The following is a 23,908-nucleotide window of genomic DNA, read 5'->3' as shown; positions in this document are numbered from 1 at the left end:
TCGGTCAAATATTCGTGTCTGCTGCTGCGGTTACCTCGAAGCAGCAGCTGCTGCAGCGCGTAAACATACATCCATCTCATCACATCGCCAATCTTGCACCATTGTTGCTTGTTCGCCATCCCTGAGACTGGCATCGTTGCAACGGTCGTAGCAGACCCAAATTACCATCTCAACACGTCATCAGAGTGAGCATCTTCCTCACTGGCTGGCATGTCCCCCGATGTGGGAGTGGAATGGATCCGATAACATGGGCCGCGGTCCTGCAAGTGGTGCTTGGTGCTGGCTTGGTGCCGTTTCCCGAGCTCGTACCCGATGCAGATTGGATGTGAAAAGAGGCGGTCCGCTCTGGTGGATGTCTACCCCGCGTTGTTTGGTGTGTGGGATAACCCGTCTGGGGTAGCTAGGTGCCACGCCTCCACCTCCAATCTGGGACAAGGGGGAAAGACAAGGCTCGCTAATGAGATATCTATCTCGCCAGCCTGGATCAGCCTACGGGATTTCCAGCTGGCCCCCTTGAGACAGTGTTTTGTTGAGTCAGTCGTCTCGACATTGAAAAGGGTCCTTCGTCCCCTGCCAGATTTCGAGAGCTTCTCGACCCCAGGATACTTCTTCGATACCACGCCGAAGTCGACATTTCGCTCACAAAGGCATTCGGCTGAGCGACGCACCGCGTTCTCCTTTCATCATGAGTAACGATAAGCCTACCGTCGAGAACGTCGACGACATCAACGCCAAGATGGCGCAAAGGTCCTCGTACGACGCGAAGCTTGACCCGGAAAAGTAAGACACGTACAGCGCACTACTATCCAGAAACCTGGTTGACCCTCTATCGTCAGGCACACCGAGCAGTCTCTGGCGTACGACCCGACCGTAGAGAGAAAGCTTAGACTGAAGATCGATCTCATGATTGTGCCGACGGTCGCTCTGCTTTACCTCTTCTGCTTCATTGACAGAGCCAATATTGGTTTGTCTTTCGCCCCGTTACAATGTTGACAACGACTTACAATCCCCCCCAGGCAACGCGCGCATCGCAGGCCTCGAGAAGGACCTCGGCATGGCAGGCTACGACTACAACGGAACCCTCAGTGTCTTCTACATCAGCTACATTCTCTTCGAAATCCCCGCCAACATCCTCTGCAAGGTCATGGGGCCTGGATGGTTCCTCCCCCTCACCACCTTGCTCTTCGGTATCTGCTCAGTCGGCACTGCTTTCGTCCACACCGTCCCACAGCTCATGGCAGTCCGATTCCTCCTCGGCATTTTTGAGGCTGGCATGTTGCCAGGTATCGCCTACTACCTGTCTCGTTGGTACCGACGATCCGAACTCGCCTTCCGCCTCAGCTTGTACATTGTTATGGCGCCTTTGGCTGGAGCCTTTGGTGGTCTCTTGGCCTCTGCCATTCTTCGCCTCGATGGATTCGGAAGCATCCATACATGGCGCATGATTTTCGCCATCGAAGGAATCATCACGATTGGGCTGGCACTCATCGGCTTCATCACCCTGACCGACCGCCCTGCTTCTGCTCGTTGGCTCACTGAGGCTGAGAAGGATCTCGCCGAGACCCGTGTTCGCTCTGAGCGTGTTGGTCAGACCCAAGTCCTGGATAAGATGGACACCAAGAAACTTCGTCGGGGAATCTTCGCACCTGTTACGTTGGCAACATCGTTTGTCTTCCTTTTGAATAACGTCACTGTCCAAGGTCTTGCCTTCTTCCTGCCGACGATCGTCAGGGGTATCTACCCCACGGCGACTGTTCAGCGCCAACAACTCTTCACCGTCCCTCCCTACGTTGTAGGAGCCTTCTTCACTGTCCTATTGCCACTGCTCAGCTGGCGCCTCGACCGTCGACAGATCTTCTTCATGATGTCCGCACCGCTAGCAATGGTCGGTTACATCATGTTCCTGGCTTCGAAGGACCTCTCGGTGCGCTACGGTGCCACTTTCCTCATCACATCAGCCGTGTTCGCCCTCGGCGCCCTCACAAACGCCCAGGTCGCCGCGAACGTCGTGTCCGACACGGCACGCAGCGCAGCGATTGGAACAAACGTCATGTTTGGCAACGTGGGAGGACTCATTTCAACTGTAGGATTTACCCCTTCCGCTTCGAAGCCTTTGATTGCATACTAACTCGTGGTTTTAGTGGGCTTTCTTGCCGTGGGACGCACCCAACTACCCAATCGGTAACGGATTGAACCTGGCGACGTGCAGTATGATTTTGATTACCTCGACTCTCACGTTGTTCTGGATGAAGCGAGACAACCGCAGACGCGAGGCCCGAAATGTCGAGGCTGAGTTGCAGGGCTTGTCGAGACAAGAAGAGAGTGATCTGGACTGGAAGCACCCTGCTTTTAGGTGGAAGCCTTAGATGGCCCCAGGAAGCGAGGAATATTTGCTTAAAGGATCGAGCTATACAATGCGACAAACTTACCGTCGAATTGATTATACCATCACATGACATTACGTGTATTCTTTCATACGCATTTGACCGTTTCTTTTCCCGTTTAATATGCTATCCAAATTACCGTTCAAGTATTTTCAACAGGACCCTGAAATCGAAAGTCGGTAGGTACGACTGACTACCTTACCTGTCCTGGGTCCTTCCACTGGTACGAGGCTGCCTCATTCGTGGGGGGGGGGGGCTCCTTCTGGTTCTCTTTGGTTTTGTTTTCTTCCACTGACCTCGCCCTTTCAACACCATCTATCACATCCATCAACCGGAGTTTGACACACATCTCTCTCCCACATCAAACTCTAGCGTCACGACACACAATCTGCAGCCATGACTACCCCCACTGGAACAGAGTCACCCAATCTCCGCAGAGGTAAGCCAGCCCCATTGCCTCGCTCAGCAACTTCCCCATATTAATATCTCGCAGAAGAACTCGAATCGCGGTTCAAGTCAGTCCTGAAATTGTCCAATTTCGAAGCTTCACGCTCATACGTGGAGAAGAGTGCTGCCGCGCTGCTTCTAGAACCGGGACTTCTTTCTAGAGAACAATCCGTTCTGCATTGCTTGCTCACAGATGTCCCCGAGGGCTACGTCGAGCACGCAGAAGAAGCGCTTCGGCATGCCAACCTAGCCATATCCACCATGTCGATCCTCGACCATGGCATTTGGGATGATGCGGAGCCATTGATCACACTGTTGGAGATGAGCTTGGAGAAGGCACGTAACTTCAAGACCGTCATCGACCGCGTAGTAAAGGAGAGAGTGTTAGTACCACTTCTTCCTCCCATTCGTACCCGATTTTGAACGCGAGGCTGATGCAACTGGAATAAACAGGGTCAACACAGAACTCATGGTGAATCTCATTACCAATGAGGATAAGCTGAAGCTGTTCCCCGAGCGGATGCGATCCATGGACCACCTCAAGCCGCGACCAAGAACAACGTCTGTCTCGATGGAGCGCCTGCTTATGATCCCGAGACGAGTTTACTTCTCAAAGACCTCCTTGCTCGTCTGCGATCCGCCAACAAGGCGCCGGAAGTCGCTCCCGAGGAACCCCCTTCCGAGGAAGCTACCCCCAATGCCCAAGAGACCGATGGCAATCCTCCTGGTGGCGGCGAATAAGCCAGGATCCATCTAGGACGGCTTGCACAAACTCCCATTCTCCAAGGCGGACTCTGGAAGTTTCCTGCTGTCAACTTTGTTGGCCGGCATGGATGGCGTTACGACAAGTTCCTCTTTCCTTGTATGTATCCGCACCCGAGTGTCAGAGTGTTAATACTTACGAAGTGCTAGAGAATAATGACGATATTCTGGCTTTGGTGTCTAGTGGACGCGTGTCTTGGACGGCTAGTATAGACTCTCATTCTGGGTCAGTCGTACTGGGCTGTCGCACTTGACGGTCTGTGTGGGTATTGATGAGAGCGGGACTCTTGTTCCTCTCGATGGAAGTGCAGCCCGGGGAAGCGCAGTGGGTCTGCAGAGGATAGGCTTTATCTTATAATACACAAGAGAAGCAGCCATGCGCTGTCAAATAAAAATTGCTATTCAATACTATGTGCAGGCCTAAATATCCATCTAAAACGCTTCATCCAAAATTCCTAGGTACAGAAACCACCACCACCTCACAACTTACTCTTCCCCGGCGCACAGCACGACTCCCCAGCAGCCGCACCCCCGGTGAAAGCAAGCTTGCTCACCCCATCCGCCGCCTCCAGCGCGCCCTTGCCGGCAGCGACCTGGCTTGGGGTACTGCAGTAGCTAGGCGGGACGTCCATGACGGGGTTGCTGGCGAAGAAGTTGCGGGGGCGCAGGAGGAGGGTGATGGGTTCCACGGGCATGATGGGGAAGTCCTCGGGCGCGGGGATGTGGGTTACGCCGAACGTGTGCCAGAGGACAATGTCTTCTTGCTCGATGGACTCTGTGCCGTCGCCGATCCATTCGGGAATGCCGGAGGAGGGCTCGCCTGAGGTTTGGGGGACGTGGCGACCTGCGGGCCAGAGTTCGTCGTCGCGGTCTGTGGGGCTTGGTCAGCTTTTGTTCACGCTGGGGAGTTGATAGAAGAATGAGAAGGGGAGAGGTGGAAAAAAGGGGGAGGGAACTTACACTTTGTGACGTGCACAGCGTGTCTGGCAAAACCAGCACGCTTCCACACCAACGACCCCTCCTTGGGCAACAACCCAGGAACCTCCCTACTAACAAGCTTATAACTCGCCGGCTTCCCGCTGTACGGATGCAACTTATCCGTATTCGCAATCTCCCACGTGCGGCTCGTCGACCCGTCGTAGTCGGTCCTCGATTTCCCCGTGGTATCGAGCTTGGTCTTCTTCGCATAAAAGGCGTTTCCGTAAAAGTTCTCGGGGGACCCGACGGGCGCGTCGGAGGCGACGGCGTCGGCGACGAAGACTGTGTTGCGGGGGCCGTCGATGTTGGCGTCGACGCGCAGGCAGAAGAGGTGCTGGTGGTTGTGGGCGTTGACGCCCGGGTAGACTTGGGTGCCCCAGCCTTTTGTGTCTTCGCCTGGGTTGAGGGAGTAGGTGTTTAGGATGCCGGTGAGTTTGATTTCGGGCTGGATTGTACCGTCTTGCTGGTGGGGTGTTAGCTACGTTTCTGGGAGAATAAAGGGTACGAGGGGATGGGGCCTACGTGGAAGATCCATTGGATTGCGTATTCGTAGTTTGCAGCGGTAAAGATTTGCTGAATAATGAGCTTGCGGCCGCGGGTGACGATGACGGAGTCGTCGCGGAAGTCGGTGTGCTTGAAGAGGATGCCGCTGTCCTCCTCGTGGATGCAAATGGCGTTCTTGATGGTGCGCACGCCGCCGTTGCGGGTGGGGAACTCGGCGTCGAGGTAGTGGATCTCGCCCTTGCAATCGCAGCCCAGCGAGAGACTGTTCGTCATGTATCCGGCGCCGTACTCGCCGAGGTCAAAGGCGTGCTTACGCTGGTGAGGGTGCTCCGGGTTTCCGTAGGGGACGACCATTTCCGCGAGGGACAGACGGTAAAAGATGGGGCGGACGTTGCCCTTGTCGTTGTAGGTGATATTGCTGAGGACGATGCCCTCGCGGTAGTTGAAGCCAATGTGGAAGTTCCAGTTCTGCCAGGAGATCTGGCGGCCTTGCATCTGGAAGGAGACGCCCTGGGGCTGAGTGATGTTGATGGGCTTGAGGTCGGTGCGGTAGCCGCCGGACTGCTTCTTTACGGCGGCCGGGGTGTAGTCTACGGGGGCGGCCTTGCTGAGGGGCCGGCGGATGGTGGGGATGTCGATGGCGATGATGGCCTGCTTGTCGGCGTCGTAGATGGGGCAGAAGTCGAGGGGGTACTGGTACTGGCAGGTGTCCGGGTCCGGGCGGTAGTACATGAGGGCCTGCTGGAGGCGGATGGTGTTGCCGTGGCGCTCATCGTAGCCGATCGTCCAGGGGTCGCAGTAGACCTTGTGCATGTCGGATTTGGGGATGCCGGAGATTTCGCACTGCTCAATGACTTTGGGGTCGGTGCGGCAGATGTGTTCGACGATTTGGAGCTCTTCCATTGTGATCTGTGGTTGTGGTGTTAGTCTTGATTTCGCGAGTGCCACAATCGTGGTGAAAGGGAACTGACAATGGGCTGCACGCCCTGCATGAGCTCCCACTTGGTAATGGCGCCCGAGGCGAGGTCAACGAGGCCGTCGTAGACTTTGCCGCCCTTTGCGATGACGACGACGTCGGCGATGCGGGCGGGGAGGGGTTTTGTCGAGGGTGAGGCGAGCCATCTTGTCAATTCAGCCTTGCGGGGTTCGTGGAGGGAGACGACGTTGAAGAAGACGTCGCCGTGGGCCTTTGTGACGGCAGCGATGGCCTTTTCAATCTCTGCAGAAGAGAGGGGATCTAGAGGGTGCAGCGGTGCCATTGTGTATGTCTCTGTGGTGTGTGAAGATTCTCTGCGTGTGTGGTGTACAGGCTTCCTTGTCACAGAGAGAGAGAGGTGTTGCGAGAGGTCAATGGCGAGAGTGGAGGGTATTGAAAGAAATGCGATTGACTGAAGGGATGTCGAGGTCTAGATAAAGCTACAGCTTATATCTCCAAATCGATCAAGGGGATCCCCAGAGTGAGGCCCCTCACCCCTCTTCTCCCGGCCAGGAGCGCGCAAGATAGGCGCGCTCTCTGGGTCTCATCCGATGCGCGACTCATCCCTCCAAGACCAGCCGGATCAGGCAATGCAAGCCCATGGTGACCTGGGGTACTCTCCGGGGGCCGTTCAGACGACAGACGTGGTGTGCCGTACCTTGCAAAAACGATGTGGCGCGTCATGCCAATTGGCAATTGGCAAAGGCGTTGTAAGCCGTTTGGATTGGATAAGTCAAATCATTGGATACGGTGGAGAAGTCGGAATTGGTTTGATAAGAGCTTTAGCTTTAGCCTCTTAGTTATGCGGAATTGAGGTACAGGATAGGATGTAAGTTGTAAGGCGTGGTCAAGGTTTCGTCTGGTCGACCAGATAAGGACGGTCGCACACAGACTGTGCATTAGCTGCGAATTTCCGACGGTTCTTCTCCAGGGACTCGAGAGAACTCCTAGAAACTCCAGGTTAGCTCAAGCGCGGGGGACCATGGAGGAATTGTTGGTCTTCGAAAGTGATGCAAAAGAAAAAGAGACATGGAGGGGAGAAGCGACCAGAAAGTGGGGGGGAAGGACGTGACGAGGGGCTGGATGGGGAAACCCTAGACGATAAGCTCTGGCGCTCCAACCTCCGGGTGTCCTTATCAGAGGTGGACCCTCCAAGACCCACTCTCCGGGACCGGAGGTGTCGGTTTACACGGCTGTTTTGGTGGGGCTCTGCTCGGAACCGCAGGCGCTGCCAGGTTCGGGCGAGCGGTGACTGGTCTGGCCACTCAGCAGACGCCGGGTAAAATCGCCTATTTGAGTTTAGTTTTGCCTTCTGACCACTCAGAATGAGGACGTGAGTTGTCATCGTCGAATGCTTTACCTAAGGCAACCTCAATCAACCTCTGGAACTCATTCATCTCACCGATAGGACTAACCCTTTTCTTGCCCAAAAGTGCGAAGATGCGAAAGTGCGAAAGTGCGAAAGGCGGGCTGGACATTAGAGCCTTGGATCAGGCCCCGATCCCTACGGCAGGATATCTAGCTCTTTTGAAGTCGTTCTTGATGGAGTAACCTGCCACACAAATCGTGCAGCAGCATGTTATCGCGCCAATGTGGGATAGTCTGGGCCCTGCGACGGGATGCCACGTGCCGTGCAGCCATGCCTTGAACGCAGTAATCCAGGCACACTACAGCGCGGTCTTGGACTCTGTATCAATGTTAGTGGGCAACTCAATTACTCCGCAGGATCACCTTACCTTGGCGATGGACGTGACCAGTTGCAGCAAAGCCGTGAGGGCAGAACGACGATGGAGGCAGGTGGCACAATGTCCGATACATCGGAGTTAAGGGGTGTTCGTGATGACGTCAGCAAAATTTCTGCCAGCGATGCGCTCACCCAATGCCTCAATTGTGACTTCGGCCTGGTGGAAGCTGAATGGAACATCATTAGCCACACCGTCTGACCCAAGGTATTATTTGGGCAAAGTTGGACCCCTGACTCATCATCGGCCTGTTTGGAATAAGGTACGTCTCTGTTCTCCATCATCCGGTCAACCTTGAGATTGTGGCAACCAACCAACCGAGCCACAGCATAGAGTCATCCTCAAATCCAAGAGTCACCGGCATTGAGGAAACCATTGAGGCACCATAAGGTAGTGAGGCGCAAAAGCAATTGCCCAGTCTCTCTTCAGGACAAATCTTACGTCCAGATTGCATGGTCAAGAGTTTGCAACGTAGACTCCAAATAGGATATTTCAGTTTCCGGAGCATCAAAAGCATTCTACTGTCTAGACACTCGACAGTTACAAGTTCCCCGGATCTACCCCGGGCCCAGATTTCCCCGGCCCCGGTTCCGACGCCGTCCTTCCCAACTCCCACTACCCACCCTATCAAGACATTACCTTCGCCAGACGTCGCAATGGCCACATTTGCAACCCCCCTGCCGCAATCAAGCCGGTCCGAGATCCTCGAATGGCGCTTCCCAAAACCCTACCACCAATACGTCCTGACCGGCAAGTCTCGCGCAGCATGGCACACCTCCTTCGTCATCCCCCAACTCAACCTTCTCCTCGACGCAGGCCTCGTCGTGAATAATCTACGCCCAAAACACATCTTCATCACCCACGGCCACTCAGACCACTGCCTCCTCGCCCCAGCCTTCACCAAGCGCGAAGACCCGCCAGACATCTTCTGCCCCGTCGAGATGAAGAAGGCCTTTGACGACTTTTGCCTCGCAAAGACCCTCCTCAACCGCGGCGGTCTCACAACCAGCAGCGACGCCGAGGCTGTGGGTCTCAAGGTCGACGGCAAGGGCACCGACGAGGAGGGCAGGACGGAAGGGGAGAGGGCCTTTCTCGGCACGCACGTCACGACGGCCGTCAGACACGGCGACGTGGTGCCGCTGCGGCGGCTCAAAGGCATGGACGCCCTCGTCTTTCAGTGCGACCACAACGTCCCCGCCGTGGGTTACGTCTTCCGGACCACGACGCATAAGCTCAAGGCCGAGTATACCTCGCTCCCCGGCCCGGAGCTCAAGAGTCTGCGGCAGTCGGGCGTGGAGCTGACGGCACCCGTGACGACGCCCGTGTTTGCGTTTCTCGGTGATACGACGGCATCGACGCTGGCTGCTGAGCCGGAGTGGTTGGTGCAGGGGATCCCGGTGGTGATTACCGAGTGCAGTTTCTTGTATGATGAGCATGATGCGCAGGCGGAGAAGACGAAGCATACCAAGTGGAAGGATCTCGAAAAGGTGGTGCGCAAGTGGCCCAAGACAACGTTCATTCTGACGCATTTCAGTATGCGGTATAGTAACAAGGATGTTGTTGCCTTCTTCAATGGGTTGGAGGATCCGCCGAAGAATATTGTCGTTTGGGCTGATGGGCAACCGGAGTAAAAGGGTCAGGTGGGCTGGAGACAGCATTGATAGAGGTCATTTGTCTAAACCGAGCAAGATTTGGGGTTTTTCTAGATGGGTAGACACAAGACACCATTAAAGCATTCACAGACCGGCTGTTCTTAATAGACACTTTGTTAGATTCCAATCCCTTGGACAACGCTAATGTAATGAGGCATAGATATCCAAACCTCCCGAAACGCTCTTCCAACCAGGCGCGAGATCACATCCCTTTCAGTCAACTGAACAACACGAGCCGACACTCACTGCACCTTCATCCCAGCAAACACATCACTCGTCATAGCCGTCCACAGATCCATTAAATAATTCTTCCTCGGCGCCCACCGCCCCGACCCAGCCTTGGGAAACACCTTGGCCGCGTTCCGCACGTACGTAGACTTGAGCGGCATCATCGCGTTCGGCTTCATATTCGGGTCCTCGAGCAACGGCGTCACCGACCTCAACCCCTTCTTCTCCATCCCGCGCCACAACCTCACCAAGAACGAGCTCGTCGCCTCCGCGCCGAGCGTCCACGAGGCGTTGGCGTACCCGAACACGTAGGCCATGTTCGGCATGTCCTGCAGCATGCATCCCTTGAAGGCGAATTTAGTGTTGGGATCGACGCGCCGGCCGTCTACGGAGAGGGCGATCGAGCCGGCGAAGCGGATCTTTAGACCTGTCGCTGTGACGATGATGTCTGGGTGGAGAACCCGTCCCGACTTCAGTACGATGCCGGAGCCCGTCACCTCCTCGATAGTATCCGTCACCACGTCCGCCTTACCAGACCTCAGCGCCTGATAAAAGTCTGAATTCGGACACACGCAAAGACGTTGTTCCCAAGGGTTATACCGTGGCTTAAAGTGCGGATCGAGCGGGATATTCGGCGGCAACTGCTTCTTTGCCGCGCCCAGCAGGAACCGGCGCGCGGAGCCGGGGAACCACTGGCAGTAGTAGTACAAGAAATACGACAACATGAAGTACTGCACGCGCAAAATCCGGCTCGAGACGGATTTGGGCAGGATGGAGAGCATGAAGCGCTGCAGGCCGGCTTTACGGGAGGGCATGCCGATGATGTAGGTCGGGCTGCGCTGCAGCATCGTCACGCGCGCGGCGTCGGTGGCGATGTTGGGGAGGAGTGTCACGGCCGTGGCGCCGCTGCCGATGATGACGACGTTTTTGTTGGTGTAGTCTAGGTCCTTTGGCCAAAATTGCGGGTGGACAAGTTGGCCTTGGAAGGTGTCGATGCCGGGGATCGCGGCGGCGAGGGGCTGTTCGTAGTCGTAGTATCCTGTGCCGAGGACGACGAATCTCGCGGCGATTGTCTTTGTCTGTTGTTGCTTTTCCCCATCACTCCCTCCCGCCACAGAGGTCTTGAGGATCCATCGGCATGTTGCCGAGTTCCAGTCCGCGGAGGCGACTTGGTGGTTGTATTTTATGTGTCTGTCGATGCCGTGCTCCGAGGCTGATTCTTCGAGGTAGGCGCAGATTTCGGGGCCGCCCGCGAGGGGGTTCTCGCCTTTCCATGGGTTCCATGAGAAGCCAAAGGTGTATATGTCCGAGTCGGAGCGGATGCCGGGGTACTGAAAGAGGTCCCACGTCCCGCCCATCCGTGGACGGCCTTCGAGGATGGCGTAGCTTGCGTTTTTGGGGCCGTGAGATTGGAGGTAGTATGCGGTGTTGATGCCAGAGATGCCGGCGCCGATGATGATATAGTCGTAGATCTCGTCTACCTTGAGGTCTGCGGGATGAGTTGACGCCATTGTGATGGTGTTTTTAGTACACATACGTTTACGGTATAACGAACAAGAAGTTCATATGAGACGTTACACATGGGGCTCTTCCACCTTTTGTATGATTCATGTGAAGGACTATCTACTACATGAAAAGCATACCCACCTCGCACTATCTAAACCAACCAGTGTCCGACCGTGGCGAGAGTCCTACGCTCAGATTTCCTGATTAAGGGTCGCAGAAACGCAGAGTTGCCGAGGCTTGCGAGATGGGATGAAACCTACAAACCCACGTCCAATGTGTTTCTCGACTTGTTTTACCAAGCAACCCGTCACACGAACGGGGGAAAGGGGGAGCTCGGGGCATCGGCGTGTTCGTTCGGCCTCCGTTTCTCTATGGAAGACCCGCGTGTGGTGCATACTATGTCAAAAGACCATGATTCATACATGGAAGTAGGTAATTGGTGGTGAGGGGAATAGGCGTGGCCAAGCAAAGGACTGCATGAACCCACCTTACACAACTGAGTTGTCAAATATGTGGGTTTGGACCGTGTAGTTGTCATTGTTACTCTAAGTGTGACTTCACCTCTCTCCTACGGGCGTCCGCGGGTGCGGAGAGAATACTAGTGTCTCAAGAACAACCCCATTGCCCCCACGCATTGACCTAGCTTTTCCAAGTTGCCTCGGCTGTTGATCTCGCTTTAGACGCGATCATGAGATCGGATGACGACCTTTAGGACGAGACGGCGCCCGGAAAACGACACCCCCGATGAGACAACGTGGATGCAGCTTTCCGAATGCGAGAGTCCCATCTCGGTCGGTGCATGTGCGGGGCCTCCGTTGGACTTATAATCTCCCCGATCGGCTCCGGGCCGTATGAGTGCTCTCCCGTGCGAGGACTAGGCTCCTCCCGCCCCCGCCCCCCGCATCTTTACTTGACAATCGGCCATCCGGCAATCGCGGAAGATTGAAGATAAAGCTTGGTATCTTGCATCTGACCCCGTGGGGAAAGCGCATTCTTAGTGAGAAGTATAAAGATAGTTCTGATGTTAATAACAACTTAACTTGGATGACTGACTTGGTTTCTTCCCAGCTTAAGACCCTGAGCCCGTGTCTAAACAGCTATTGAAAGGCTCCCCAATTGAGAGATTTTCTTGAGAAAAAGCTTGAACAATGCTGCAAGGAAGCTGAAGTCTCAGTCTTACAGCAAGCCGTCGGCCTCCCAGGCTTGAGTTGAGTCGGAGTTTTGGACAGCTAAGTTTAACATAGAGAGTGCTCACAAAATCGCCACCGAATTTGCGATTAGTCAACATCTCGGTTGCGAATTCTTGCGCTCTGAAGGCCATGATTGACCTGGCCATTTCAAAGACCAGGTGTTTGTCATGCTGCTGACCAGTCTCCAGTCTCGGTTGCGGACATGGTTTATAAAGACGGATCGATGGTAAGTTACTGAGGTTAGGCTCAGAGCTAATTGGTGTTTCTTGACCTACAACTGTGACACCAAAAGGTGTAGATCACTCGGGTATTGCTGATATACACTGGGAGATCATTCGATTGAGTTCAACTTTCCATGGGCCGCCTGAAGATTGCCGAACATATAAATACAGTTGCGTTGACGAGTAGATGGAGTCTCTCAAGAGCTGAACACTTCCCAAGTGACCGTATTTGAAGAGACGGAGCTTCGGGAGATCTTCTACAGGGCCGTCGCGACCTCAGTCTCCGTGGTCCGCTGGGAAGCACCCGCAGCAATACAACCCCTCTCACCGGCCTGTGAGAGGCTAGGCTTATTTGGATTGCCCACATGAGATTAGTATACTTGGTCGCTACAACGTATAAACATGAGAGCTTACGTTCCTATCATAAGGTATACCGATTTCCTGAGTCTTTCGTCTCACGGCGTTTCTTGAGTTTATGTAAACAATTTTCTTCGCAGTCCTTGTTTCCGGTATCAAGATAACAACGGCTTTCCCTTGGCTTGACTGAGAAATATATGCCATCTGGTAGAACATTTCCGAGATTCGCTATTCAATCGACGTTCGACCATGAGTTTTCTAGCCGTAGGTATCTGGGTTCTTATGAAGTCAAACGATCCAAGGTCCACAGAGTGAAGTCATCCTTCAGCCACTTTTGATATGGATGTGAGGGCCTTGATACGTCCAAGAAATGATGAGTTTCGCCATCGAATTAAGTCGGCACTAGGAACGTGCAGACCGAAGATATTCAACGTGATTGACGAGGGAGTAGGGATATAGTTCTGCGCAAGCAAGTGTTAAATACGATCAAAGGAGTGTCATTTTATCATTGTTCATTGCCGTGATCAAAGTTGACCTGCTCAAGCAAAGGCATCCAATCAAGCAACCGAAGTGCTTGAGCTCGAGCTCAATGCGTAAATGTTCTATAATTAGGATTAAACAACTAACCCCCATCTTCGACACTGTCGTCCTCCAAACCAGCATTCAAGATACGGAATACAGACGATCACTTATGGCTTATAGCCCTGAGTGGTCTTGCGTAGTCGTAAGATGGGAGCGCTCCGCCCTGACCATTGATTTCCCTGTCAGAAAGATGGCCTTGATTTGACTGTGTCACGTGAAGTCGTCGGTAGAAGAAGAGTCGGGCTGAGTATGTAGGTCGCCGGCCTCTGGGTATATCCGTCCATAAGTCATGATGTAAAAGTGTTGTTGTGAAGAAGTAACGATGCAAATAGCCGACTGCCCTGGTTTCCTCCGCCAGGCCAAAACATTCTCAACGAAACCATCAATCCTTTCCAGATTGACCTTTCATCCTAGCTAGATTCGATTCATTGCGCGACCGCAGCGGCTACCGCCACTCCGACAAAGGCGATCAGCATAGCGAGACTTGAGTCAGATTGGCGGCCTGCAGCATTGACGGGCGACGACGTCGAGAACGGGGGGCTAGTAGGGAGGGGATTCCATGTGTCTCCGCCGCCACCGCCTTGCGTTGCCGAAGCAGACGCAGAACTTCCACCGCCAGCACCTCCAGACGCCGTAGCTGTTGCGGTCGCAGGCGACGAACCGAACGAAGACCCCGAGATGGCTGATACGAATGACCCGGATACCGTTGAGCCACCAACAGCCCCTGCGCCGACGCAACCACAGACTTGATCCTGTTAGCCAGTGTATCCAACCAAGGTTGATTGCCGCATGATGATCACAGGTCATGCCAACAGACTCTTGTGATTCAAATGTCCTAGAGGAAATGATGATCTTACCGGATGAAGCTCCGTTGATGACGGCTTGGAACGACGCGGCAGGACAGCCTGTTGCAACACAGGGTTCAATGGCGGCGTAGAGAGCCGCCTCTTGTCCACACTGACATGAGAAGTCGAGGCTATCGCAGCCTACAAAAGACGCGCCGTCGAGGAAACAGCTTTGCGCGCAGGAAGGAATCGCTGTGACGGCGACGCTCGCGCAGTTTTCCGCCGCCACCACGCCGCTCGCCAGCAACACCGCGCCGGCGACGAGACGAGTGAAGTTCTTCCTCATCATGATATATGATCTGATGTTTGTCTCTGTACTCTTCTTGACCGAGTACTGTTTGGTTAAGCGATTGTGAAGTTTGGTCGAATTGGGAGATGGTGAAACGAGGAGTGCTTCAAGGAGTCTTGTTGAACATGGAGATGGAGCGTCCAATTCGTTCCTGGGTGGTCTGGATACATGCAGGAGAAAGGGAGAATGGGGGACAAGCTTCCTTTGTGGAGGGAGACTGTAGGAAAACCCTGCATGGGGGAGAGGGTGGGAGTGGGAACGGGGACATAGAAAAGGGAACAACCGACAATCACGTTTGTGCTTTTGTCACCTACCTTACCTCGCGATAAACACCACACACGACTCATAGCCATGAGCTCTAGACCAGCAAGCCTGGGCTTCCTTCAGCTGCACGTTGCAGCTTAGCTAGCTTCCTCGGGAGCTATCTAATTTCCCTCACAGATTTTCGCTTTCACATGTGGGCTGCTGTGCTCCCAACCGGCGGCTGGTCGGCATGAGGTCATGTCTGTCGAGCCGTAAATGGGAATATCATCACTAATACGACGCAGGTGGAGAGGGATGTCACCCACACCAACGCACACACACACCAGCACACCAAAATTTTCTCACTTACTAAGGCAAGGTAGTTGTCGTTCTTCCATTGCGCTATCTACTCGGCCGACTTCTCCTCATCCACTTTCCCCCGCAGTCAACCCCGGGGGGTCTGGGGACGGCGATGCCTTCCGATATGGGGCAAGACGCGGGGAATCGACAGGGATGCCCGAGGGGGAATGGCGCTGATCCTTTTGGCCCTGGCACTACTGCGTACGGCAAAGTCGCAGGTGTTGCTCTTTTAAGCTTTTTCCTTGGGGTGCGGACGAATCGTTTGTCTGATGATTGACTTGGCCGTTGGGATGGGCGAGCTATTTTGCCCAAGTCTTGGACGCCGCTCCGACCAGGAAGAGGCGCTGGCCTCGCGCTATATCAAGTTGGGAGCTTGGTAGCAGGGGTTGGGGTAGACAACACCCTGGCGATGTGATTTGATGTGCAGGTGATAAGCTGGCTGGCTGAATCCACCATGAATGGACCGAGGCTGGCAGAGGACGCACGCGACAAAACATTTGATTGTGATTTCCCAGCTCGTATTTGGGCAAGATGGTTGCACCGTGACAGAGATCTTGACGGACGAGGCGGATGAAGATGGTGCTTCGAGGTGGCGAGCCAATCAAGACTTCTAGAAACTTACTTTCATCAATTGACCTCCCCGACCGTTGGAGAAGGTTCCCCGGTGGCTTACTTAAGTTCCTTTCTGCTAGTGCTGGGCCTCAGCAACGCGGCCAATTGTTGGTGATATCTTGCCAGCCACTAACAGCCTGCTAAGACATTCTGCTAGCTCAACTTCAATCGGTTGGACGAGGTCATCGAGCAAACAGTTCGACATAGTCCAGGAAGGATTGACGGCGCAATTCTTTCTGTAGACAACAAAGAAACTACATAAGCGAGACATTCATTAGATTAGCTCGGGTGAGAGGATTGGACGGAAAGATAGACACGGCTTGTAATGTTACACCCTTCACATTCATCTTCCAAGATTCTTCCATTTGAAAAGTCTGGACTTCATGAGGGACTTCGGAAATTAGACGAAGATGGTTGCATGTACCTGGCCTATCATAGGCTAGATCTGCCTGCACTTTGCCGTCTCCAGCCTGCAGGCTTTCTAGCCGATGTCACCAACTTTGTTATGCTCCCTGGCTGCGAATCCATGCCTCAGAAAACGTGGTTTTCCCGACTGCGACTTGTTGGGGTATTGGGGCTATCTATGACTCTGTTATTGTTTCGATTAGATCAAGAGTATATCTGGCATCGGAAGCCCAACTTAAGCTTCAATTTCGCTTCTCTGTCGTCACATGTAATGACAGATCTAACCATGCGCACAATCGCATTACCATAATCTTGGTCAGTATGGCGAAGTTAACCGAGGAGCATCTCAGCCTTTCATCCCCTAGGACAATTATCCAGTGCGCATGTTTGGCAATTCTGCACGTCGGATCGCTCGCTCTGACTCTCGGCGCTGGCTCATAGTCCATGCTTGACCATGCCATGACAAGAAGGGTGATGACACGCTGGATGGTGCGTAGGTCGATGTTTTGTCAGGTTCGGCACAATCCCTGGAGCACAACCTTGATCGCACGATGATGCGAGGGAAGGTATACCGATCTGACGCGAACTAGCCCTCTTCTCCTAATATGATCTCGCCCAGTACTGAGCCGGCGGCAGTAAACACTAGAGTCTAGGCTGCGGTGATCCGACAGTCATCTGATGTAGTTTCTAAAATCGACACAACCCGGATCCAATATCTCGTCTGTGTTTTCCACATATCTTTCCAAAGTCTCCAGCGGAAACTTTGAACCAGCCGCCCAGAAGCTAATACTTCCAGCCGCTTTCCAACTGAGACTCTCTTATAGGGAAGGCGCAAAGTCAGCCGGTATGATAGGTATGGAATAATGAATGATTGTAAGACCCGGATAATAATGATAAAGAGCAAAACTCAAGGTTCCTTCTTGCTTTCCAAATGAACCCATGCGAATGAGCCTCAAGAAGCTGATTAAACCGTCTTGATATCATGCATCTAGGAAGTCTCGTTGTGCGACCTTGCACTTTTTGTTCAAAAACGGCTTATTTTTGAGGGCATTCGGACGCTTGAAGTCTGTCTCTCTCTGCGACGTGAGATACCCCAGCCGGATTCGGGATAGAGTCGTAGACTAGACCACGGTCCACGGGAACTTTTACTTCCTTTGTATGAGATGTAATACCTTGATCTGATTAGTCCTTGGCTGCCGAACGTTCTGGATTTGGTTGTGTTCCGATGTCATTTTCGAGCTGGGGTTGTGACATTGGGTCGTTCACGGAAACTACAGCTAGCATCGACTAAATCAATGCTCAGTCTCATCATATGCGTCTTATAGTGGCTATCTAGCCAACTACATCTTGGACTTGTTCTTTTCCTTCTCTGTCTCTGCACGGAAACGCTTCGTCAACTGCCGAATGGCCAAGTCCAGTAACACATCCTCGCTTCCGCCGGGGATTCTTGCACCCGGAACCTCACGGTAGATTTCTGCACGGGAGTAAGTTAGCTACGTTTTGATACCTTCATATGAGGTATCAGAGAATATCATGACTCACTTTCGGCAATTTCTCCCTTGCCCGTACGCGTATAGCCATTGCCGCCGAATAGCAGCACAGCACATCTCGCACACTCGTCGAGAACAATGCCAGCATTGGCTTTGCACAATGCAGTTAACCCACCTAGCTCCTCGTCTGCAGTCTTCTTTGGCATCTTGGATAGCTGGTATGCGAACGATTCAACCCAAGCATACTGCGACTCGAGTATAGCTCCACACTTGGCCAGCCGGTGACGGACCACTGGTTGCTCAATAAGGGTCTTTAGTTATTTTGATTAGCAGAGAGCTTGAAAATAGTGCTTGTGGGAAATCACTTGTCATAGACAGACCTTATCAAACGCCCTGCGCTGCATGCAGTACGCAAATGCGGCGCTCAGGGCCACTCTGGCTTGCCTCGTCACACCCACCGAAATAAACATCCGCTCATGGTTGAAGTTGTGCATGATATACTTCATGCCCTCATTTTCCTTGCCGATGAGGTTCTCTCGCGGCACCCTGACATCGTCAAACTCGAGGTACGAGGTACCGGCGACAATTTGGCCGGCGACTTTAAGGCGCCTCCTGCTTACGCCGGGTTGATTCGCAAGGGGCACCACAAGCAGCGAGATGCCCTTTCCTCCTGAGCCTTCACCACCGGTGCGAACGGCTATGGTTGCAAAGTCTGCCATAACGCCATTGGTAATCCACTTCTTGGCGCCGTTGATGACGTACTCGTTGCCTTTGAGCTCAGCTGTAGTAGTAATGTTGGCTACGTCTGATCCTGCACTGTAATCGTTGAGTCATTGAGGTTAGCTAGGGTTCTGGTGCGTTCGGTCAGAGAGCTCTATGGCTGCCTTACTCGGGCTCAGTGATGGCAATGCAGGTTCTTTTCTTTCCAAGAAGTAGATCGGGGAGAAACCTGTTCTGCACTTCGGCATTTGCATAGTGCAGTAGAGGAGGAACACCGAATGCCATGCCAGTAGTCAAGGATCCCGGAGGTCCGGCCAACCCAGAGCGACTCATCTGGAAGCCAGTCTGTCAGCTTTACATGGAATTTCTTTTCTTTTTTTCTTTTGAAAATGGATGATGATTTACCTCATCTGAGTAAATCATCGTGTGCATCGCATCCCACTCCTCTACCGGTACCTCCCCGGGCATATGCGTGACACCCAACTTGTGCAGCCATTCCACGGGTAAAGGCGCCGGCAATGCCGGAATCAGGAAGTTTCCTTTGGCGAACTTGGCGAATAAATCAGCTGGCACGTCTTCCGCTGTTTCCCAATCCATCGCATCCTTATGCAGATTCTCGTCGAGGAACTTTCTGCAGGCGACTTGGAATCTGCGATGTGAATCGTTGAAGTACGGTGAGGGCAGGCCTCTCAGCCATGGTGGATCTGCGAATGGAACCTGAGACATGGTATCGGCCTGCAGTCGTACGTGATTAAGGTGCTATGGGAGTATGGCAAGTAAGAACCGGATATTCTATAACTGAGGATCAAAGTGAAAATGCTTGAAAGAAAGGCCTCTCGAACTTCTTGTTGTTGTTGATGGCGAGTACCTGAGCTCGGGCAGATCTTTCGGCATTCTGAGTGCGGGGCCGGCTGAGACCGAGGTCTTCCGCCCTTGTACCCCACTCAACGCTAGCCATGGGCCGAAGACGAGTCCGTTGACAGCGGCGGATCACCGAAAGACGGGCTAGACCAAAGCCGGATGAATTTGATCGGGCCGGGATTGACTCGAAGTTATTGATTCAGCCTGGCCTTTGCACCGGACATTGTAAGTTCTTCTGAGAGTTTGCGGAATGCTCTTGAGCCAGAAGTAGCACGATGGCATGCCGGTTTCCGGAAGATTAAATGAAGTCCACAACAATTTCCTTTCTTTCCCTTATCCAGTCTATTATCATAAGAAACATCGCATATCAAGTCATGTGTTCAAGAGCTGCAAGGCATTCAAAATTCAAAAAGTTCTTTGCTTGTATGTACTTATCTATGGTAGATGCATGTGCAGTATGTGGGGAAAATATGTACAACATGAAGTCGTCAATATGCTTTGCGCTGTCGGAGGTGTTTTGCACAACACTTTAAACCTATGCGCCAATGTAGAAATCGATGCAGCTCTCGTAAGTTTGCTTGTTGGTCTCAGCATACCAGAACCACTGGATCGCGCACTTGCCACCAACGTCGCAAGCGGAGGCAAGGGTGTCGGGGATGGTGATGTTCCAATCAGCTGTATGGTTGTCAGTAGGAAGCACACACACGTTGGCTAATTTCTATATCCACTTACTGTCGGCCAACGGGTCGGGGTCGGTGGTGGGCCAGTCAGACCACGAAATGAGCGGCTCGCCGATAATGGTGTTGTTTGCAAGGTCAATCACGGAGACGTTCTGTCCAATATCAGCACATGCATTTCTCTGATCGTGGTTTAGCTTACGGCGTGTCCTGGTCTGTGTCCAGCCACGAGGTCGATGTGGAAAGGGATAACTTCGCCGGCCTTGACGACGCGAACGTTGTCCTCGTTATCTTCGTACTGGTAGCCACGGCATTGGAACAGGTTGCACTTGTAGTCGGCATCCGCTACCGCAAGGGAGTTTTCGATAGGACCGGCGATATCGCTGTCGAGCTTCTTGGTTACCGCAGCTCCGCAGAGCTCTTCCTGCTTGGCGCCAGTCTACAACCAATTCATTAGCTCCAACTTTCGGCGCGCGACCACATGAACTCGGAACCTACCGTTCTAGGCTCTGGGGTCTGTACGACACCATGTCCCAGGACACTGGTAGCCAGAGCTGCAAGAATGGCGTGCGTGAACAACATTGTGGAGAGAAAGCCGGATGAGTGATGCCGTTCGTGGAGTTGTGTTGGTAACAAATTGCGCAAAACTGCTCAGAGATCGAAGCCGAACTTCCGAGCGTAGACCTTTAAGAGTCTTTTGAGACTCCCTTTCAAAATCGGTCGCATGTTTTAGACATCAAGATTAAAGTGTCAGATGGATCGATGACAAGCAGAATTCTGCCGCTGTTTAATCAATTGCCCGCGTGGCAGCCCCCATTTTGCACCAATTCTCCACAAATGACAGGCCTGCGGTCGCCAATCATGCCCTTGAGTTGATTAACATGCGGCACTCGGAGACACCCACCGGCAATCCACTGCACCCCTTGGTGGAACCGTAGACTTAGAAAAGGCATGCACAATTGGTGGGATTTCCTGAAAGAGCCTGGCAAAAAGGGAGAACAAAAGGGGCCGGAACTTATTGGAACGGAGCAGTCTAAAGAGAAAGTGGCATGAAACAGGGCAATGAATGTTCTACGCCAAGACTTGAGGGCGGACCACCGGCATCATGGAGTCTTGGACTTTGGGCTTCAGGACCGAGATTTCTATCGTTCGGACTTTGAAAAGGCCGTAATCGTATGGAGTGACGAATGGAGTGGACATCATGGTCGTGAAAGGATCTTGAGACTAACTGAGAGCCTCAAAGCATCTACTTTTGAGGTACAATCGATGGCGCCTATCTCACATGCTTACTACAGCTTTTAGGGGTTGACGACAGGAAACGTTCTCAATAATGTTGACTGTTGCTTCGAGACTCTAGTAACTGGGAACTATGAGTCCATCTTATGCTTAACTTTAAGGCATTATTACATGCTTACGTGCGTTCATACTTGGGTTACTCAGAGCAACATGCTTGAAAGACGTGTAGAGAGGGTGCATAAAGATCCTTGTTCTTCACGGGGGATACTGCCACAACTCAGCACGTGCTCAGGTAGGCAATCAGGTTTGATACCCGCTGGCCATACACCGCAAGACGGTAACAAATCGAGGTCTTCCCTCAGTCAGAAGAGTTTTCAAATAAAATGGCCTGTTCTTTTGGTTTCAATTCTAATCCTCTAATTTGAGTCTCCTCGAATGGCTACACAGAAAGGACAATTGGAAATTACCGCTGGTTTGGCACTCGCATCTGGTCGATGAGGCTAAGTCTCGACCCAAATCTGGCATCAACTGACAACTCATTTGCGAATCGACACGAGTTTCGAGACAACATTCACTCTTATCTACAATGCTGACAAACGCGTGCATGAGCTTGACGTCATTGTTGAATCCCCGCGTTGCTGCCTAACTGATAAGTTATATCCTCGAAAGAGTCAGCCGCTACTACCATTATGGACTGCGCTACATGCCCAGGACAGTTCTTCAAATACACCAAAGAGTTGGACGGTGCACGACCCTCAAGGAAACTCTTTGAAGGAAGCCTATATCTAAGTATAGGCAGGCAATCACGATCGACATGTCTCTGGATACACCGCGCTTCATTCCAACCCCAACTTCAGTGGAGGGCTATGCCTCATTCAGCCATGGAGAGAACCCAGAGAATCTTGTCAAAGAGTCGTTGAGGCAGATCATTGATGCCCATCCGCCTCTGAGAGTATACACGAAAGATCAATGTCGAGGCTTTTTCCGCGGTCCAACATCTTTGGCATATCTACTGCTTAGAGTCCATGAGTCTTATCCCGAAATCAGAATCCAGGGCCAGTCACTCCAACATTGGGCAGCCGCATATATCGCTGCCGAGCGTGACGGAGAAGATTCGGCGCCTTGTGGCCTCGCAAGCGAAAGCGCTGCGTTTTGGGCGGTGCAAACGATTTTAGACGAATCAAAGGCACCAAAGTTCCGAGAAGTTCTGGAAAGGCTTACCAACGAAGACGATCAGCCATATGAGCTACTCTTCGGCTATGCTGGTATCTTGTACATGATACGCGCCGTCGAGTTTTCGGTATGAGTTTTGCTTGCCGTTTGCTACTTCTTTCAACGTGAAGTTGACAATAATGTTCATCAGAGACCGGAAACGGCAAGTCAATTTGCCGCCATCAAAGCCCAAATCGTTGACAAGACACTTGGTGCAGGGCCTCTTTGGACCTTCCGCGGGAAGCGATATATCGGTGCCGCCCACGGTGACATTGGCATCTTGACTCAACTCGTATTGACGGACCCAAAATTGGCGGAGAATCCGATGATCCGGGGCTCACTCGAGCGGACGCTTGAAGTGCAGCGAGGAAATGGCAACTGGGAGACAAAAGACGACCCAGGCAATACTATTTACGAGGGTCTTACTCAGTTTTGCCATGGAGCGCCTGGATTCGTTCTGTCACTCGTGCATCTTGAGAAGTTCTTCCCAGATCTGAAGGAGAAAATCGGCAAAGCTCTTCAACTTGGCAGGGATTTCATCTGGAAGGAGGGACTTTTGCGTAAAGAGCCGTGTCTGTGTCACGGATCACTGGGTAATTCTCTGTGAGTACACAATTATGACCTCGGTTTCGGATTCTCAGCCTGTCACTTACACTTCCGACAGGGCGTTCCCGCCAGGGAAAGAACGGGATCACTTCCTGGCTTGGTCGCTGCCGTCCAAAGTTGCGGAAGAGCACGAGCGGGACATGACGCTTTTCGCACCGGAGGACGGAGCGCGCCTCGCAACGTTCTTCGACTACTTGCCTAGCGCAGCTTGGACGTACATGGTTTGCGGAGAGGAAATTCCCGGGTTCATTCTCTACACTGATGTGTAGGTGTCTAAGTAACGTATAGCACAGAGCATAGGGGGGCACCTCTAAGCAGTGAAAATGACTATACGTAGAGTTTTCGACCTCGGTCACTGCACAATTCATGTGAGTTTACTGTGGGAGAGATTTCGCTTACAACTGAACTTTGTGCAAGAAGAGAACGTTAAATGGGAACATCGTCTGAAGACTTGACCTCGACTTGTTTCATCGCAACAACTCTAACACGAATGTGGGATAATAACTTCTTTGATCATTGAATATGTGTAAGGGTATTAGTCTTCCGTTATCTGTCATTTCCGTGCCGTCATTGCGGCGGAAAAGCCGGATGATCCGGTGGGCGAGTTGCAGATCTTACCACCACAGTCGTCGTGATTGATCCATCGGGTCCGTGGTTCTTTACTACCCTGAACTTCTCCTCATTCGGCAATTCCGAAACCCATGTGTCGGAAGTGCAAGATCTCTTCACAGTAGTTCTGCTATACGCAATTTCAAATTCCTTCTCGACCATAATCATCTCAAGGCCTTGTGGAGTGAGGCTGAAATCTCTCGCGGCCTCGAGG

The 23,908-nt window shown here is 52.7% G+C and overlaps 7 protein-coding genes across 7 annotated transcripts; 3 read left to right on the top strand and 4 right to left on the bottom strand.

Moving 5' to 3' along the window:
• Positions 1–685: 685 nt before the first annotated feature.
• On the top strand, positions 686–2,366 carry N0V96_009577 (uncharacterized protein; the record flags this gene model as incomplete). The annotated part of the gene is made up of 4 exons (XM_053190248.2): positions 686–780; positions 837–964; positions 1,017–2,083; positions 2,142–2,366. 4 exons carry the CDS (start codon positions 686–688, stop codon positions 2,364–2,366), a joined length of 1,515 nt encoding a protein of 504 aa, XP_053052178.1.
• Positions 2,367–2,780: 414 nt separating this feature from the next.
• On the top strand, positions 2,781–3,588 carry N0V96_009576 (uncharacterized protein; the record flags this gene model as incomplete). Its single annotated transcript, XM_053190247.2, has 3 exons — positions 2,781–2,823; positions 2,878–3,214; positions 3,285–3,588. 3 exons carry the CDS (start codon positions 2,781–2,783, stop codon positions 3,586–3,588), a joined length of 684 nt encoding a protein of 227 aa, XP_053052177.1.
• Positions 3,589–4,072: 484 nt separating this feature from the next.
• On the bottom strand, positions 4,073–6,334 carry AMO1 (peroxisomal copper amine oxidase; the record flags this gene model as incomplete). The annotated part of the gene is made up of 4 exons (XM_065758687.1): positions 4,073–4,464; positions 4,554–5,034; positions 5,094–5,984; positions 6,047–6,334. 4 exons carry the CDS (start codon positions 6,332–6,334, stop codon positions 4,073–4,075), a joined length of 2,052 nt encoding a protein of 683 aa, XP_065612752.1.
• A 2,115-nt stretch (positions 6,335–8,449) lies between these two features.
• N0V96_009574 (uncharacterized protein) lies at positions 8,450–9,424 on the top strand (the record flags this gene model as incomplete). Its single annotated transcript, XM_053190245.1, has 1 exon — positions 8,450–9,424. The coding sequence occupies one exon, from the start codon at positions 8,450–8,452 to the stop codon at positions 9,422–9,424; it is 975 nt and encodes a 324-aa protein (XP_053052175.1).
• A 263-nt stretch (positions 9,425–9,687) lies between these two features.
• On the bottom strand, positions 9,688–11,184 carry N0V96_009573 (uncharacterized protein; the record flags this gene model as incomplete). The annotated part of the gene is made up of 1 exon (XM_053190244.2): positions 9,688–11,184. One exon carries the CDS (start codon positions 11,182–11,184, stop codon positions 9,688–9,690), a length of 1,497 nt encoding a protein of 498 aa, XP_053052174.1.
• A 6,439-nt stretch (positions 11,185–17,623) lies between these two features.
• Positions 17,624–19,219, bottom strand: N0V96_009572 (uncharacterized protein; the record flags this gene model as incomplete). Its single annotated transcript, XM_065758686.1, has 5 exons — positions 17,624–17,757; positions 17,826–18,084; positions 18,154–18,589; positions 18,723–18,826; positions 18,899–19,219. The coding sequence occupies 5 exons, from the start codon at positions 19,217–19,219 to the stop codon at positions 17,624–17,626; spliced, it is 1,254 nt and encodes a 417-aa protein (XP_065612751.1).
• Positions 19,220–19,889: 670 nt separating this feature from the next.
• Positions 19,890–20,613, bottom strand: N0V96_009571 (uncharacterized protein; the record flags this gene model as incomplete). Its single annotated transcript, XM_053190242.1, has 4 exons — positions 19,890–20,029; positions 20,087–20,186; positions 20,234–20,470; positions 20,530–20,613. 4 exons carry the CDS (start codon positions 20,611–20,613, stop codon positions 19,890–19,892), a joined length of 561 nt encoding a protein of 186 aa, XP_053052172.1.
• Between the last annotated feature and the right edge of the window lie 3,295 nt (positions 20,614–23,908).

The sequence above is a fragment of the Colletotrichum fioriniae genome (assembly GCF_027942845.1).
Source record: "Colletotrichum fioriniae strain IMI 355084 chromosome Unknown scaffold_12, whole genome shotgun sequence".
Taxonomy (NCBI): domain Eukaryota; kingdom Fungi; phylum Ascomycota; class Sordariomycetes; order Glomerellales; family Glomerellaceae; genus Colletotrichum; species Colletotrichum fioriniae.
The sequence above is the reverse complement of the archived record's forward strand: the minus strand, read 5'-3'. Positions and strand labels throughout refer to the sequence as shown.